The 17,067-nt window shown below is 44.9% G+C and overlaps 1 protein-coding gene across 2 annotated transcripts in view; it reads right to left on the bottom strand.

The window, feature by feature from the left end:
• Window positions 1-1,865: 1,865 nt before the first annotated feature.
• The window catches only part of LOC143929061 (uncharacterized), a 71,224-nt gene continuing 56,022 nt past the window's right edge, over window positions 1,866-17,067 (bottom strand). For both annotated transcript variants that reach the window (XM_077453389.1, XM_077453390.1), the window contains exons 17-25: window positions 15,984-16,137; window positions 15,417-15,530; window positions 14,799-14,894; window positions 11,837-11,977; window positions 7,546-7,623; window positions 6,474-6,621; window positions 4,999-5,148; window positions 4,774-4,846; window positions 1,866-2,530 (exon numbers count right to left, since the gene is read on the bottom strand). In XM_077453389.1, coding sequence (XP_077309515.1) covers window positions 2,338-2,530; window positions 4,774-4,846; window positions 4,999-5,148; window positions 6,474-6,621; window positions 7,546-7,623; window positions 11,837-11,977; window positions 14,799-14,894; window positions 15,417-15,530; window positions 15,984-16,137 — 1,147 coding nt within the window. In that variant the 3' untranslated portion in view covers window positions 1,866-2,337. The remainder of the gene's footprint in view (window positions 2,531-4,773; window positions 4,847-4,998; window positions 5,149-6,473; window positions 6,622-7,545; window positions 7,624-11,836; window positions 11,978-14,798; window positions 14,895-15,416; window positions 15,531-15,983; window positions 16,138-17,067) is intronic.

Raw genomic sequence — 17,067 nt, 5'->3', positions numbered from 1 at the left:
CATGAAGCTGACGCTTGCAGAGCAGCCTTGTGTGCCATGCCAGCAGGCCAGCGGGGTGAAGCTTGAGAAGTATCTTGAGTGCCAACCTAGGGACCCAGCAAAGAGGCAGAAGTGACGCTTGATGAAGATATTGCGGTGAAGATTGGAGGAGCTCAAGGGATTCAGTGATAGTAAATCAACTAGTCTACTAAGACTGGGAGCTCAGTGGGCTAAAGAACTACAAGAAGTCATTGTAGTGGAAGTGAAGGAACTGTTACACTTTGTGTTAGGAACTGTTAAAAATTGTTGCCATAGGAGACAACATTCCCGCACATGCAGATGTAGCATCTTGCTGGATGCCTTTTCCTGCATGGCTGTCCTCCCGTTGAAGTCTTGGAGTCTGCCAATTAATATTTCAACTACCTAAGGGTGTCCTGGCCCTAACCCTCTCTCCCAAAGTTATGTTAAGAGAAATAAAATCTCTTTTGCATTAAAGAAGTGTCTGGTGCCCGATGAATCTAACTGCCTTGCACCCACTATGCCTCACAACCCACCATATACAGAAGGATGTCAGCTATCTCTAGCCCTGGAGGTTCTCATTAGACTGAAGGAAGCCTGGGATCTTGCTACATAAGTGATCACATTCCCTCTGTTCTTAGCTGCATAAGAGATGGGGGAGGAGAAGTAGCACTACACTGAGCTTCCCAGTAAATTGATGTGCAGCAGAGGCATGAAAGGACAAGTCTGATCATTGGAGGAGAACACTGAGCTCCCAGCATAGCTAGAGAACTGACCACGGTGTGTTTTCCTGCTTAGTGTGGTCAGTTCTTAGTTGGAAAGCAGAGGGACTGGCAGGAACACCAGGGATTTCTCATAAAGGAAGCAATACAAAGAGATCAGGATATTTTCTCATACAAGTATGTTACTGCAGGAACATATCAGGATCATGAAATGTTGGGGTAACAAATGCTTTAATGCAAATAGACTGTCCACTTTGCAAAGTGCAGTTGCCCTCTGCAAATGCAGTTGCTTCAGAGCTTAAAGTGGGGTTCCACCCTAAAGTGGAACTTCCGCTCATCGGAACCCTCCCCCCCTCCGGTGTCACAGTTGGCACCTTTCAGGGGGAGGGGGATGCAGATACCTGTCTAAGACAGGTATTTGCACCCACTTCCGGGCATAGACTCCCACAGGAGTCTATGCCTCTTCCTATCCCGCCGTCTGCTGGGACACACACGGGTCATACCAACAGACATGCGGACCATTCCAATTGCGCTGCTCGACTCACACATGTGCATTAGGGAACTGGGAAGTGAAACCGCAGCGCTTCACTTCCTGATTCCCTCACCTAGAATGGCGGCGACAGCAGCCGAGAGCTGAGCAATCGGTCGGTCTCGGCTGCCAACATCGCTGGACCCTGGGACAGGTGAGTGTCCATTTATTAAAAGTCAGCAGCTGCAGTATTTATTGCTGCTGGCTTTTAATATTTTTGTTTCCAGGGAAATCCCTCTTTAATAAATTAGGTAATGCTTCACTTTGCAAGAAAAACAATAAAAAACAGCATTTTTTTGCTTGCACATGATTGGATGATGGAAGTCAGCAGAGCTTCTGCTCATTTACTAGGCTCTGGAACAACTGCACTTTGCAAAGTGCATAGTCTTTTCACTTTAGTAAGTCAACCCCTAAGTATGTCCTTTCTGCCCAATATCCCACCCTGCCAGCAATTTTTATTTTTAGAGTTTCATTCTGGTTTAATTTCAGCTCAAAAACCGACAATGATATTTAAAGTGTCGTAACTTCCAGACCCGTGAGCCGCCATTGTTGCAAAATTCATAAAAATGCTTCTCAGAGCAGAGGGATCAAGTCAGGAAATAATCAGACAAAATATATTTATGGTAAAAAACTAAAACATTTATTTCAGTTTTTTTCACAGTATTTGGAGAATGGAATGTTACCCCGCTGGTTCACAGCGTCTCAGATTCTCAGTGCTAATAAAGAGTGAGTTAAGGCGGAACTCCCCCTTTTTACAGGGCCAATCCGCACAAAACTGATATTTGAATTATGGGTCAGAGCTGGCTGGATAAAAAAGTGATCTGGAACTTGATATGTCCCTGTGTTCAGTGATCTCTCACTGTCGGAGGACACTACTCACTGATTGGAATAAGACAATTCTGCAGCAGGAGAAAGACTCTGTGGTGATGGCGGAGCTGGGAAAACCATTACAGAGTCCCCAAGATAGAGAAGAAAATACAAACAGCCAGTCTCCACCCACAACTGAATTATCAGTTTTTAGTCACTTTAATCGTCTTGCTGGAAAATGCTTTGGAATGGTGATTTATTTACTATACAATCCAGAGGGATCTATAACTCGCTGTGCTCTGCATTCTCCTCCGATATCTTTTGGATTTTCTCAGGGAGTATTTTGGTCCAAAATTCATATTTTGCGTCTTTAAGTCCCTGAGCGGCCCTCTGCTTTGGCTGAATATCAATCTGCAGATAATCTTCATCCTGGTCATACCGCGGCCACTCAGGCAGGCCGGGTCCATTGGGGTCACTAAAATAAGACGAATAGAAATAATAATCAGCATAAAAGATTGAAGGGGAAAACTCTGCACTAGAGGAGCGCACACTCTAAAATCCACACACTATTATTCATTTATATAGCTCTGACATATACCACAGTGCTGTACAGAGAACACTGAGCCAGACACATCAGTTTCTGCACCAGAAGAACTTACACTCTAATGCCCCCTCCCTTCCCTCACAGTATTATTATACATTTATATAGTTCTGACACAGGAAAGACATGCAATATATACTCCATGTAATGGAAAAGAAAATACCGGCGCTCAAATAATTATCTATTTATACACTGGTGCGCTGCAATCCAATGAACCTCTTCTATGAAGTGAGGAAAAAAAAATGTGTCAAATTGTCTACCTTTTAGTTAAATAACAAAAAAATATATTTATATATTATATTCATATATTTTTTTGTTATTTCACTAAAAGGTAGACAGGGGGCGCAATCCACAATTTGACACATAATATATACTCCATATTGATAAAACTAGGAATTGAAACCAAGGCCTTAACATTGCAAGAAAAAGAAAATTACCCACCAAGGCACTATCCCCATGATTAAGCTCTGAGGGGCGGGGTGAAAGGTGTTAGGAGTGTAGCCTGGCGCGAGTCCAGGCTGAGGTTGTCATTTCACTTCTGAATACCTACGTGGATGTGCGGCATTAGGATTTTCCTCCTCTCTCTCCAGCCACCAAGGCACTATGAAGGACATTTTCCCCCAACTCTTGAGTGTGCACAACATTAAGAAAGAACAGAGCTGTGTATTTCTTTGCAAGGCCATGGAGAAGCCTGCACCATTTATAATAATTTATGACTGTGTATTCACATTCTTGTATAAGCCCAACCATGACTGGTCCTCTTTATTACTGGTCCATTGAGGTCAAGCCCAGCAGTGCAGCTTTCAGTACTTAATGTACCCCCTCCCCCGAGACCCCTTAGCCGCCCGTATCATTTTTTTTCATTAATTCTCCCCATAAGCCCAGGAGGTGTACCACCTGGACAATCTTCTTTTTCTCAATTGTAATGACCATCATTGTATTCCTGCTCTCACTCCTTGGGTGTTGGATAAGTTCTTCATGCGGGGTGGGAGAGGATGTTCTAAAAGTGAAGGCCAGGGCTGTATTCATGGGAACGAGCCATATTTATCCATGCTGAGCGATCAAGGGGAGGCAAAGGTCTCTCATGATCAAAGGAGGGGTTGTAAGGAAATGTAGAGTTACTCTTTAGATATTGTAAGGAAAGGTAGAGTTACTCCTAATGCCGCGTACACACGGGCGGACTGCATGGCGTACTTAGTCCGTCGAAACACATTTCAGCGGACAGTTCGCTCGTGTGTGGGCTTCAGCAGACTTTTTCAGCGTGCAGTCCGGCGTACTAAGAATTTTGGATTTTTCGAAATTCTGTCCGTCATACTTTGGTTTCAGCGGACAATCCGCTCGTCAGTATGCTAGTTCGACGGACTAAGAATGGCGCATGCCCAGAAAGGATTTACACGGCGGAAGGGTGCTTTGCTGTGTATTGGACTTGCTATTTCTAGTCCCGTCGTACGTGCTGTACACGTCATCGCGCAAGCTTTCGACGGACTGTTTGGGTATCCGTGTGTGGTCAAGTCCGTTCAGTGGAAAGTATGACGGACTGTCCGTCGGATTGTATGACGGACTAAGTACGCCATACAGTCCGCTCGTGTGTACGCGCCATTAGGTCTGTTTTAGAAGATAATGTTTTAGAAAATGTTTCATCTCATACTAAGCTTGTGCTAAATTTTACCAGAAGTGCTAAGGCGAAGTGTGAAGCAGGATGCGTCTGCGGTTAGTTGCTGGACGTTAAGAACATATATTGTGTGTTGAGAACATTGGCCTCAAGCCAAGGTGATAAGGTCAAACATTGTGACATTGAGTCTGTCTCTAGGCAGAATTACTATGAATATCTTCTAGGTTAATATTAATTGTATATTGTATTAACATAATGCTTGAATGTGATTGGTTGTTTATGGGGCCTTCCCCCTATACGACCCCTTTTTGTTTATTGCATATTATTCTGTGAAGCCGGAATAAACGTAAGTATTCTTGATCATCCACATACTGTGTATGGTGTCTTGACTACCCGACCAGTCAGAGAGTTTTTCCATTGACCACCAGAGTCCAGCTCGAGCACAGGAAAGAGGGGCTGAGATAGGAACAACCTTTCACTTAAGGCCCAATTATTTGAATCTTACCCGGTCCGAGCAAAGTTGGCCCAGTATTTCATTACGTTTTTACTAAGGACCTTTTCATCTTCCTCTGTTTGGCCTGGTGGAGAAAAGAGAAGTGACAATCTGGAAAGTTCTACAGATGCCGAGATACAACAAAGTGATAACCAGATATCAGATGGTTCACAGATGACCTAGCGAAGTCTTCTGGGCGCATGGTAGAAGGAGCAGTAGTTGGGAAAGTGGATTTACCTGAAAATAGAATATCGTCACTGAGGAAGGGTCCTCCAATCACAAAGAAAATCTCATCTCCATGGTCGGCCTTCACAAAATCAGGCTTTGTGTCTTTAAAAATAGATGGACGACGGCGGAACTGGTAGAAGTAGACGGGATATCCAGAATCTGCGAGAAGAAAATAGATTACTATTAGAACTAGAATGCATAGTTGAAAGGCATTTAAATGAGGAATTAACCCAGATCTAGGAAGAAGCAACTTCCCGTTTCTGCTACCCCATCAATTCATCCAATAGGTAGGAGTTTCTGTTACATACCTAGCAGCATCCCTGGGCTCCCTTCAACTGCTAGTATCCCCGGTCTCCCTTCAACCGCCAGGATACCTTAACCTCTTTTAGGTAACAGCATCCCTGGGTTTTTCAGCTTTCAGCATCCCCAAGCTCCCTTCAGGTGCCAGTGTCTCCAGGTTTTTCATTAACTGCCATCATTTCCAAACACCCTTCAGGTTCCAGCATTTCCAGGCTCCTATTAGCTATTACCAGAATTTCTTGGTTTTATTCAACTGGCATCATTCATAGGCTCCTTTTAACTGCCATCACCCCCAGGTTCTCCTCAGTTTCCAGATTTCCTTGGCACCCTTCAATTGACTCAATCCCCGGGCTCCCTCCAGATGCCAGCACTCCCAGGTTCCCTCCAGCTATCAGAGTTCTTGTGTTTCCATCAGTTGCCAGAATCCCTAGGCTCCTCCAGCTGCTATCACCATGGGCTCCCTTCGACTGCCATCATCCTTGGGCCCCTTCGGCTTTCAGCATCCCCAGGCTCCCTTCATCTGCCAGTATCCCTATGACCTCTTCAGCTGCCACTGTCCCTGGAATGCTATCAATTGCCATCATCCCTGAGCTCCCTTCAACTGCTAGCATCCCCAGGCCCCCATCAGCTACCAAAGCAATGTAATGGGGGCAAGAAACATAGCTATGTCAAGGAGTGAGACTATGTTCAAGCAGGCCACCATTTGTCTGGAATTATGTATACATCACCCTTTATCAAAGCACATTCCACCCACCACTGGTGATGGCAGGAAGGTATTGGGTGATTTGGTGACACAGCAGTGGACAATGATCATGATATGGTACTTTAGGGTATATACCAGATTTCCCATATACACAACGTTAACATCCAAATCGAGTTGCAGTTATGTAGGTAACTATGTAACAATGTTTCTTTAGATGTAATAACATTCAAATTATTGGCAGACAATGAACATTAACTATGGAACCAGTGGCGTCATGTCCTATTATAGGTTCAGAAACTTGACAACCAGATGGAAAGCCAGCTGTATGCAGGTAAATGTGTCTCCCCAGGGCTAGGAATGCTTTTCATGGATTCTCGGGACCAATGATCTCATAAAATGTTTAGCTACTGCAATGCAAGGGTTGGCCAGATTTGTTTGGGTATTTTATACAAATAGGGAATCAGGAATGTCCCGTACTCACCTCTGTGATATTTTACAGTTTTCAGGGCAGGCATTACAAAAAGAAGGTCTCCACAAAGGTCCAGGAAACGGTTGCGAACTTCAGTGGGAGCCACCTCATCCCCAATATATTCTTCGACCAACAGCGGGACGGCGGCTCCTAATGATCCCTGCAATGACGGAGATTAGAATACAATGGTCATCACCAGCAATAAGACCGCCATCCATAAAACCAATTCAGAGAGCAACACATTGAGAGATTTGTAGCAGCTTCATTTTTATTTAGCTATAAATTTGTCAGCAACCAATTGGAACCCAGAAAGTCAGATTGGTTAAAAGACATTGTCCCCACTCTTCCCTGACAGTCCTACCCCACTATCTACTGACACTCTGCAAAACTGGACGATGTACACGGACTATCCGGCCTACGCTTAGTAACTCACTAGGAAGCAGTCATATCAAAAGGCATGAGGCATTCCATAGCTCATGGAGCAGTGATGTCACTAGGTTTTTGGGGTCAGCCTGCAGTGAACATGAAACTTATTGTAGCTCAATTATGTATCGTTTCATAAATTAATAATTTTTATATTCTGCCAAAATAATCACCTGGAATAAATCTTTACAGTGAATGAATATACACTAGCTGTAAATCAGGTCAGGCTTACGGTGGGTGTGGTTGTTCTGCAAGTTGAATAGGGAAGGAGTCTTTACAGGTGGACATCACCAGTGTGGGTGTCATGAGTAGTCAGAGAGTAGGCAGGAGACAGGTTCAGTGGCACAAAGTCTGCAGAAGTGCAGGATCTGATAAGTATCAACACCAGTAGTCTTATGCTATGTGAGGAGTCACAATAGTAAGTGTGTTATATTACACATTGTCTGGCAGGTAAAACAGCTCCTATATACAGTATGTGTTCTGCCTGTGAATCTTGCGGACTGTCCCTTTAAGCCTCAGTTGTATTCAGCCAAGCTCACTTGTCAGAGGATTCAAATTTTGCCTGCACAGATGTAAACTGAAGCCATAAAACAAGCTAAGCAATGATAATTCACACAGTGTACATTGTGACACACGTGGACACACACAGAGATGATACTACCATGATGGGATGGTTCTGTAGCCAAGAAGATATGGTTTCTCTATCCATTCCTTCCACCAAACCGCTCACATTCATTGTCTGCAAGTGATGAGGAAATCGAGAATTATTATACAGGATTTATATAGCACCAACAGTTTGCACAGTGCTTTACAATGTAGGGAAATACTACACCAAACAGTGAAATTCAAAACAAGAGTGTTAGAGGATGATCAATAACTTCAATTACAAAAGAAACCTCAGATGCTTTGGGGGTCACCTTGATTATTTTTAAGGTTGAATGGTTTTTAAAATAGCTGATTTAGATATTGTTTTGTTAGCAAATTATATAAAAATGTTGTTCCAATAAAAAAAAATGTTACATCTTCTGCACTTCCTCATATATCATTCACAATGTGACAAACTCCATCACACCTTCTACACGTCAATGCTCCAGTCCTCCTGATACATTTAATTAGAAAACAATGTAGCGCTTCTATATACATGTACCACCCTGGTGTTTATCAAGGGTTGCTTATAAATTTAGTTTGCCAGGTGGTAATTTTCCTGGCTAATTGTTAGAAGATCAATTGATTCCCCTCTAATTCTGGAATTGCTGCAGCCTTTCTTTTCTGTCACTAGGTGGCACTGTGGCTGGTGACATTAGAATGACAGAGGGCTTCGCAAGGTCAGGGGTATGAATGGATGGGATGTCTCAGCCAATTGGCAGGGGTTTTAGTCCCTTGGCCTGCTGGGAGAGCCTATTTATTTGGGTGGACTCAGATGATCAGGGTTCTGTGCCACCTGGACGGCTGTCTAGGTGGACATGTGTTATGTCGGCCCAAGCTGCTAGGCTGAAAGCCTGAGGCCTATTGCAGGGACACCTGGCTGCCTGAGGCCTATCCAGGAGAAGCAGTGTAGGGTTGGGACTGCAGGATTGGAGTCCAACCAAGTTAAGGTTCAGCCGGACAGGGAATTAGTTGTGGTCGGAGTTTGAAGGGAAGCTGTCGACACCAAGGGACCATCCAATAGATCAATAAATGTCTTGTTTGCATTAAAAAAAGTGGCTGCCGCCCAGCATTTCTTATTGCATCTCACACACCATGCCTGATAACCCCTTCTACAAAGGAGGAGGTCAGCTCTTCCTGACTCTGAAAGTCATCATTAGGCCTCTAGGGGTCGGGCCCTTGCTACATTTGGTGCCCAACGTGGGGAAAAGGCATTAGTCCTGCAACAGTTGCCCCTAGCAACCGGCTACAGCTACATTGGGATTTCGCCTGGCTTTGTGGGAAGCAGGGTCCGATCGGCGGGGGGGCAATGAGAATGCGGGTGAGTGAGTGGGCGGGCTGCTTTGTGGGTGAGAGATCGGGCGGCTCCGCAGGTGGGCAAGCTGTCGGCCTGCTCGGTTGGTGAGCAAGCGAGAGGCTCGGCGGGCGGGTGAGAGAACGGGCGAACAGCTGGGAGGCTCGGTGGGTGAGCAGATGGCTGTCCAATCAGTGAGCCGGCAGGCAGGGGAGCAAAGAGATGACATCTCTCACCACCCGACGCCCTCCCTGCATCCCTGCAGTGCAGTTCCGCTCTCACTGTGCAGGCAGCCGTGGGAAGCAGAGAGATGACATCATCTCTCTGCTGCCTCACTGGTAACCTGCTGTCTGACTCTGGGACACAGCAAGAGACCACCTTAGCAGGAAAGTGACACAGCAAGAGACAATCCGCAACGTGTGGCAGGTGACGTGGCAAATGTCAATCATTTTCAAAGTTGGACAAGTTAAGATGACTCCCATAGGGAAACTGATTTTCACATGTCTCATGACATAAGCTCCCAATGTCGGAGTCTTCTATTTATATGCCATTGTGTGAACTGCCATTTGCCTATGTACATATACAATGTATACTTACTTCATGTGGTACGCCACATGTACGATTATCTTGTTTATCCTTCCTTGTTACCCTACCTATCCCAATTTTTGCCAGGACATTCACTCAGGATTGAGAGCTCCATTTTTTTCTTTGTAAGATATAGTTTCCTAGACAGGGGGAGGGTGTAGCACCCTGGTGTTTAGGCAGGGTTGATAGTAAAATTGAGTTAGTCAGGTGGTAATTTTCCTGGCTAATCATTAGAAGATCAATTGATTCTCCTCTAATTCTGGAATTGCTGCACCCTTTCTCTTCTGTCACTGTGGCTGATAACATTAGAATGACAGGGGTCTTCGCAAGGTCAGTATGAATGGATGGGATGTCTCAGCCAATTGTCAGGTTTCTTTAGCCCCTTGACCTGCTGGGAGAGCCTATTTATTTGGGTGGAGCCAGGTGATTGGGGGTTCTGTGCCACTTGGGCAGCTGTCTAGGTGGACATATTTTATGTTGCCCCAGGATGCTAGAACGGAAGCCTGAGGCCTATCCCGGGGACACCTGGCTGATACGCTGCCTGCGGCCTATCCAGGAGCAGGAGAAGCAGCCTAGGGTTGGGACTGCAGGATTGGAGTCCAATCCAACTAAGTTGAGAAGGTTCAGCTGAATAGGGAACCAGTTGTGGTCGGAGGTAGAATGGAAGCTATTGCCACTAAGGGACCATCCATCTTCCTACCGGAGACTACAGTGAGTAAGCTTGAGCAAGTACCAGAGCAGTCTTCTCACCAGCCGGGGACAGAGAAGAAGTGGGAAAGTTCAGCAAGTGCCAAGCCAGGGACCCAGCAGGATAGGGGTGATGCTTGAGGAGTATACAGCAGGATAGCTGTGGAAGAGCTCAGGGGGGTTCAGTGGAGACTGGGAGCTCAGTGAGTGAAGATTTACAGTGAGATACTGAGAGATAAAAAACAGACTGTCCTGTGTTACCAAGAGTTATGTACAACTACCTTTTATTGACTGTTGCTAGATTAGTTGCCATAGGAGACATCAGTCCTACCTATACAGAAGTGTTATCCGACTTGGGCCTTCCACTGTAAAGCTGTCTACCTATAGAAGTCTCAGAGTCTGCCAATTAGCATTGCATCTACTCAAGGGTGTCCTGGACCTAACCCTCTCCCACAGTTCTGTTAAGAGTCAATAAATCTCTTGTTCGCATTCAAAACGTGACTGGCTCCCAGCATTTCTTCTTGCATCTCACCCACCATGCCTGGTAACCCACTCTACAAAGAAGGATGTCAGTTCTCCTTGACTCTGAAGGTCACCATTAGGTCTCTAGTGGGGTCGGGGCCCTTGCTACATACAAAATATATAACAGAACCAATCCCAATGTAAAAACCCCAAAAAAAGAAATAAGGGGTGTATTTATAAAAAAATAAATACATAGCTGTTTGTCCATCAAAATTAATGTAAATTCATTCTATGCAAGTGGACAAAATTACTATGCAGATAGATGATGTGTGAATGGGGATAATACCACATTACAGCCACTAGATGTCACTCACTATCATAGGAAATTAGCATGAGCCTCCCCTCCATCTAGTAGCCATATTGTAGTATTTTCCCCATTCATTTGTTTTTCTCAATAAATAACATTCGGTCTGTGGAGACTATAGGCTGAGAATATTCGATTTAGCACCCATTTGCACAGAACTAATTTACATTTACATAACTTTTTTAATAAACAAACCCCCTAAGTGATATCACAGCATTTAATATGCGATTGTAACACAATAAATAAATATAATAGAACTAAGTGCATTCAAAATCTAACAAAAAGACATTCTGATTTCAATCACTCTTCATATACCAGCAATCTTCATATAATTTCCAACCCAAAGTGAATTCACCCCTCACCACCTTAGACTGAAAACGCACTCATGAGATATTTTCCTTCTATGTTATGGAAAGGCAAATACTTATGTTAGATCCCATGGCTAAACTCCTTCAGCTGGACATGCTCCTCTCTGTTGCATAATCCCTCCATCATGGTCTCACAGGGGCCATACAGCGTGCAGAGCTACCGTCACGTACAGCTGCCCATCAAGATGAATAGGAAGAAACATTGTATGCAGTTGGGCACTGGTGTTTGGGTACAGCATCCACATGTGCACTGACATATTCTCCAGACTCAAATTATCTGCGATCTCACCATATGCCTGTGAGTGCTTTGCGTAAATACCAGCATACAACCACGTGCAGCTGCCTCTGCCCAGTCATCTCAAGGGGCGGCTGTATAAGGTGGCAGAGGGTAGGCTCTGCATATTGCTTGGCCATGTGCATGAAGCCATAGGAGGCATCCAAGACACCGGACATGAAAAGCATTAAGTGGCAGAGTTCCCTTTTACGTAGTCCTGGAGCCATCTGCAATCTATGATATCAGTGGAGCCGTATGGAGCAAGTCTCTTACCGAGGGGAGAACCCAGCCGCATTCCTGCTCCACCACACCGGTCATGAACTCAACCGGATTGTGCTCTTTTTCTGCCAAGATTTGCTCTGCGGGTTTTGGGAGGAAAATGCCATCGACAGTTACTAAGGGAGTAAGAATATCCTGCAAAAACAGAAAATGGAAGCATTATTCACGATGACACTCCAATGCTTGAGCATGCTGAAACTATCACTATCATCACAGCTGATGACTGGAGTCAGTGGTAGAGGTCCACATACCAACAGTTTGTGGTTGTAAACCCTTACAAACCACTTTGACCTACAGGCAAGCCTAGATTAAGGCTTACCTATAGGTCCAATAAATATCTCCTAAACCTACACGGTTTAGGAGATTTTTACAAAAAGATAGTGACAGCTTTCTACTGCGCAGGCGCACTGAGCAGGCCACAGATCACGGCGATATGTCGCTTGTGTCGGCTCCCGTGCTCATGAGCGGGAGTGACGTCATCGCGGCTATGGCGAATCACAGCGCAGGAGTAGCGAGACTCGGAAGTCACTCCGGTGAAGATGAAGAAGGAGAACCACTTCGGGGGCTTCGTTCTCAGGTAAGTTATTCATAATGAGCTAGTATGCTATGCATACTAACTCATTATGCCTTTTCCTTGCAGGTTGCATTTAAAAAAAAAAAAATAGAAAGTGCCTTTACTTCCTCTTTAAATGCCTTGAAGTCAATATGGAAGACCAATGGTTTTTAAAGCGGGAGTCCGCCGGGACTCCGCGTTTTTCTTTTTTTTAAAAGCCAGCAGCTACAAATACTGCAGCTGCTGACTTTTAAAATTTTGACACTTACCTGTCCAGCGCGCCCGCGATGTCGGCACCCGAAGCCGATCTCTAGATCGTCTCTCGGGTGCTGCCGCCGCCATCTTGGGTATGGGAATCAGGAAATGGAGCCTTTCAGCTTCATTTCCCGGTTCCCTACTGCGCATGTGCGAGTCGCGCTGTGCAATAAGGACGGTCCCGCTGCCTCTGGGATCTGTGTGTTTCCCAGCAGGCAGCGGGGCACTTGCGGAAAGGGGCGGGCACTTGCAGAAAGGGGTGTAATCTATGCCCCTTTCCGCAGAGAGCTATCCCGGAAGTGGGTGCAGATACCTGTACTGTACAGGTATCTGCACCCCCCTCCCCCCCTGAAAGGTGCCAATTGTGGCGCCAGAGGGGGGGGAGGGTTCCGATGAGCGGAAGGTCCACTTTAGGGTGGACTTCCGCTTTAAAGGCGAAATGGACTTTAAATGTTTCCTAGGAATTTTGGGAACTTCTCCTAGACCAGTCATGTCCAAAGTCTGGCCCGCGGGCCATTTGCGGCCCGCGGTCCGGTTTTGTATGGCCCCCACCTTGCCCCCAGCCTCTCCTGCATTATGGCCCGCCTGGCTCCACACACCCCAAGCGCCTCTCTAACAAGCTGAGGCGTGTGCGGCAGGTCCGGAGCCTGTGATTCCGGCGGGGATTGGTGGCGATGATTGGCTGCTAGTGCCTCTCACCCCGCCTCTCATCCCCGCCTCCCACTGACGGTCAGATGCTGGGGGCGGTCCAAGGCCTCCGGGAAGCTGACAGCACACGCCGCCAATAGCAGACACTGAGCTGTCCCTGCAGCAGCTGCAGATCTCTCAGTGCCTGTGATTGGCGGCGCGGATTGGCGGCGCAGATTGTTTGCGGCGCCGCGCGCTGTCAGCTGCCTGAAAGCCAGAACAGAGGAGAAAAAAGGTAAAGATAATTACCGATAAAGAGAATTAAAGAGAATTAAAGAGGGAGAATATTAAAGAGAGAGAATATTAAAGAGAGAGAATATTAAAGAGGGAAAATATTAAAGAGGGAAAATATTAAAGAGAGAGAATATTAAAGAGGGAAAATATTAAAGAGAGAGAATATTAAAGAGGGAAAATATTAAAGAGAGAGAATATTAAAGAGAGAGAGGAATAAAGAGAATTAAAGAGAATTAGAGAGAGAAAGAAAGAGAGAGAGAAAGAGAGAGAGAAATAAAGAGAGAGAGAAATAAAGAGAGAGAGAATTAAAGCGAGAGAGAATTAAAGAGAGAGAGAATAAGGCTGGGTTCACACTGCTGCGCAAATCACATCCGATCTCCGTAGCGATGCGAGTTCAGCCATACAGATAGTATGGCTGAATTCGCATCGCTCCCGCAGCAAACTCGCACGGGACCCTTTTTTTTGGTCCGCAGCAGAATCGGATCGCATGGGTGTTCATACCATGCGATCCGATTCCTGTGTGAGTGTGCAGATCGCACTGCGATATGTGGACGGATCTGGGGGTGTCATATATGAAAGGCAGAGTGATTTAACACCTGTGTAGATTTGTCATCCATGTGACGAAATGAAAAGTATGCCGTTTGCAATAAACTTTGGTTAAAAATTTAATTTGCATTTCATTTTAACGGTTCAAAAAAAGTCAGGCAAAATGGTCGGCCCTCATGCATGTTCACTTCATGAAATCCGGCCCTCTTTGAAAAAAGTTTGGACACCCCTGTCCTAGACCCATTCTTGTGCCAAAAAAATGGCCCCTCATTAGCTGTGGACGTGATAATAAATACTGAGGAACATAGGAACCTCAATCCTTTACGAAAATAGTCATGTAATCACCAAGTCATGTTAGATCTGAAATTGTTATCACATGGCTTTGTTAGAAAACTATACTATGCCATTATTTTTTTGTTCAAGCTAATTTTACCATGGTGAAATTTTAGGTTCATTTCAACATACTTTCAGCAAAAAGATCAGTTTGTATGAAAACAGCACCGGATCCAACTCAATATACAAACTTTGCTTTACATATCTGCCAAATGTATTTCTTCTGAAATGAATGACCACCTACACTAAATGACACAATGGCCGATCCTCTGAATGAGATCCATTGGGTTTGATGACATTTGTGGTAATCAGCTATAAAGGGGCATTATATAGGTGAATATACAATACCATAGCAGCATTTATGGAAAACATTTCCTCTTCAGATTTTGCTTTCAGACAATCCACCAATGACACCACATCACAGCCAGAAATGTTGGCGATTATCTGCAACAAGATGGCGTCTGATTACAGAACAGTGGAAACTCAGTCAGCTGTGATGTCATTTCTCAATCGATAGAAAATCTCATCCTAATGTGAAACAGTTTGTGCACCTTGACAGAACCTCTCTGTCTTTTCTGGACCCCCCCCCCCCCCCATCTCTTCATCTGTCTTCTCTCTCCAGTCTCCTCATCTCTGTCCCCTCTCCCCATCTTCTCATCTCTATACTATTCTCTCATCTACTCATCTTTATCCTCATCCTTCTCTGTTCCATCCTCTTATTCCTCCACCTCAGCTCTATCCGCTCTTCCTCTCTCTCTATCCTCTTCCATCCTTCTCATTTCTATCCTCTCTCTTTCTCTGTCCTCTTCCAACCTTCTCTTTGATTCCAATCAATCATTCTGGCACATACAGCAACCTGCTGCAAGCTTGGACATTTGACCTTCTGACCTCCCCTAGTTATTTTTTCAGTAACAGACAGGTTGTGTGTATGGATTTCGCATATCCGCCATCAGCGCCAGGACTTACATTCCGCCCAAAGGTGGTCTCCTCGGCAGACTTGGTGAACAGCCCTGGAACAAGGGCCACGCCACTCTCAGCGATGGCTCGGTGGAACAAGCCCTTGGCTAGTGGAGACAAGACCTGAAAAAAGAGAGGAAGAGATTAGCTACAATGTATCGCATTTATGCGACTTGCCTGTAGTGCAGGCTCCAGGGCTGTCATCCTCATCCATGCTCTATTATGTTGAGGAAACTAGTACTGAGAGAAATATGGAGGTTGGTAATGCTGACCTCCTTAGGATGCCAGCTTCTTGGTTCTTTGTGGTTTTGTTTCTTTGAGATGCTGCCCGGGACCAGTAAGCAGATCATAAAATTGATAGAACTCTTTATTTGTTCCAAGTCAAAGCCTTAGAAAGTACTGGAGCCACTGGATCAGCATGACCGCAGTCAGACATAGTGTTCTCATTAGAAGGCAACAGCTTGGTGACTCACTAGGTACTGAAGGGAGGATGATGGTTTTGGAGTCAGTACTTTGGAAAACAAGTCAAATTTCACGTTTTTTTATCCTATAGAAAAAAGTTTCTTCTATAGTTACCAATGCAGAGACACTCATCCCACCAGCGGACTCTCCAAATATGGTGACGGAGTCTGGGTCGCCCCCGAAATCCACAATGTTCTCTTGCACCCAGCGCAGTGCTTCCACCTGATCCAGGAATCCATAATTTCCTGGAGCCTGGCTGTCCCCGGAGCTGAAAAACAAAATGTTATAGAGATCATGCGACAGTAAAAAAAATGGTTTTCAAGAATAAAGACACGCCTCCTAATGGCGCCATTCACAGTCTCCTCTTCTGCTTCCAGTAGTCTGGCAGGTCGTATTCAAATGAGGAGAAATGGCTACGTTAGTTCTTTTCCAGGGCCACGTACCTCCTGAAGTTGTTAGAGAATGAATGTTGTCAAGAGATACAGGCATCTGAATTTATAGGAAAATCAAGAAAAAGAGAAATGGAAGGCGCGCACACCTAGTGCATTACCACAGATAATTTAATAATAAAAATGTTTTATATAAAAGTGGGTAGCCACAAAAGCTAGCCTAGCTCTGAGGAAGGGGGATACGTCCCCGAAACCCGTTAGCTGTACCCCGTGTTCTGTGCGTGTCCATGCATTGTTTTTATGGCCTTTTGTCAGCTGCATTTTGTGAGTACCCACTTTTATATAAAACATTTTTTCACATCTTATTCTGTTAGTTAACTCATTTAAAAACGAAAAAAAAAAAAAAAACTCTATGGGCAGTGTAAAAAAATAAATAAAAAAATACTATTATGAATGAAAAAAGTCGAATGCTCTGTACAGACGGTCCGATTATATTGTCGGAAAATCCAATCGTGTGTGGGCTCTATCAGACTTTTTTCATCAGAAATTCCACACACAGTCGGAAAGTGGTGACGTTCGTTGCTCTATCCATCGAAAATTCCGACAGAAAAAATTTGAGAGCAGGATCTAAAATTTTCTGACAAAAAAAAACGATTTGACTTTTTCCGACCGTTTGTAGAGAATTCCGATTGGACAAAGTGGCACGCATGCTTAGATCAAATTACGAGACCAAAGCTATTGGCTACTGGCTTTTACGTAGTCCTGTCGTACGCAACGAACGTCACCGCTTTCTGAACGATCGGATTTTC

Source organism: Lithobates pipiens, unplaced genomic scaffold, assembly GCF_037356315.1.
Source record: "Lithobates pipiens isolate NorthernLeopardFrog02 unplaced genomic scaffold, aLitPip1_a1.2 Scaffold_10, whole genome shotgun sequence".
In the NCBI taxonomy this organism is placed as follows: Eukaryota; Metazoa; Chordata; class Amphibia; order Anura; family Ranidae; genus Lithobates; species Lithobates pipiens.
The sequence above is the reverse complement of the archived record's forward strand: the minus strand, read 5'-3'. Positions and strand labels throughout refer to the sequence as shown.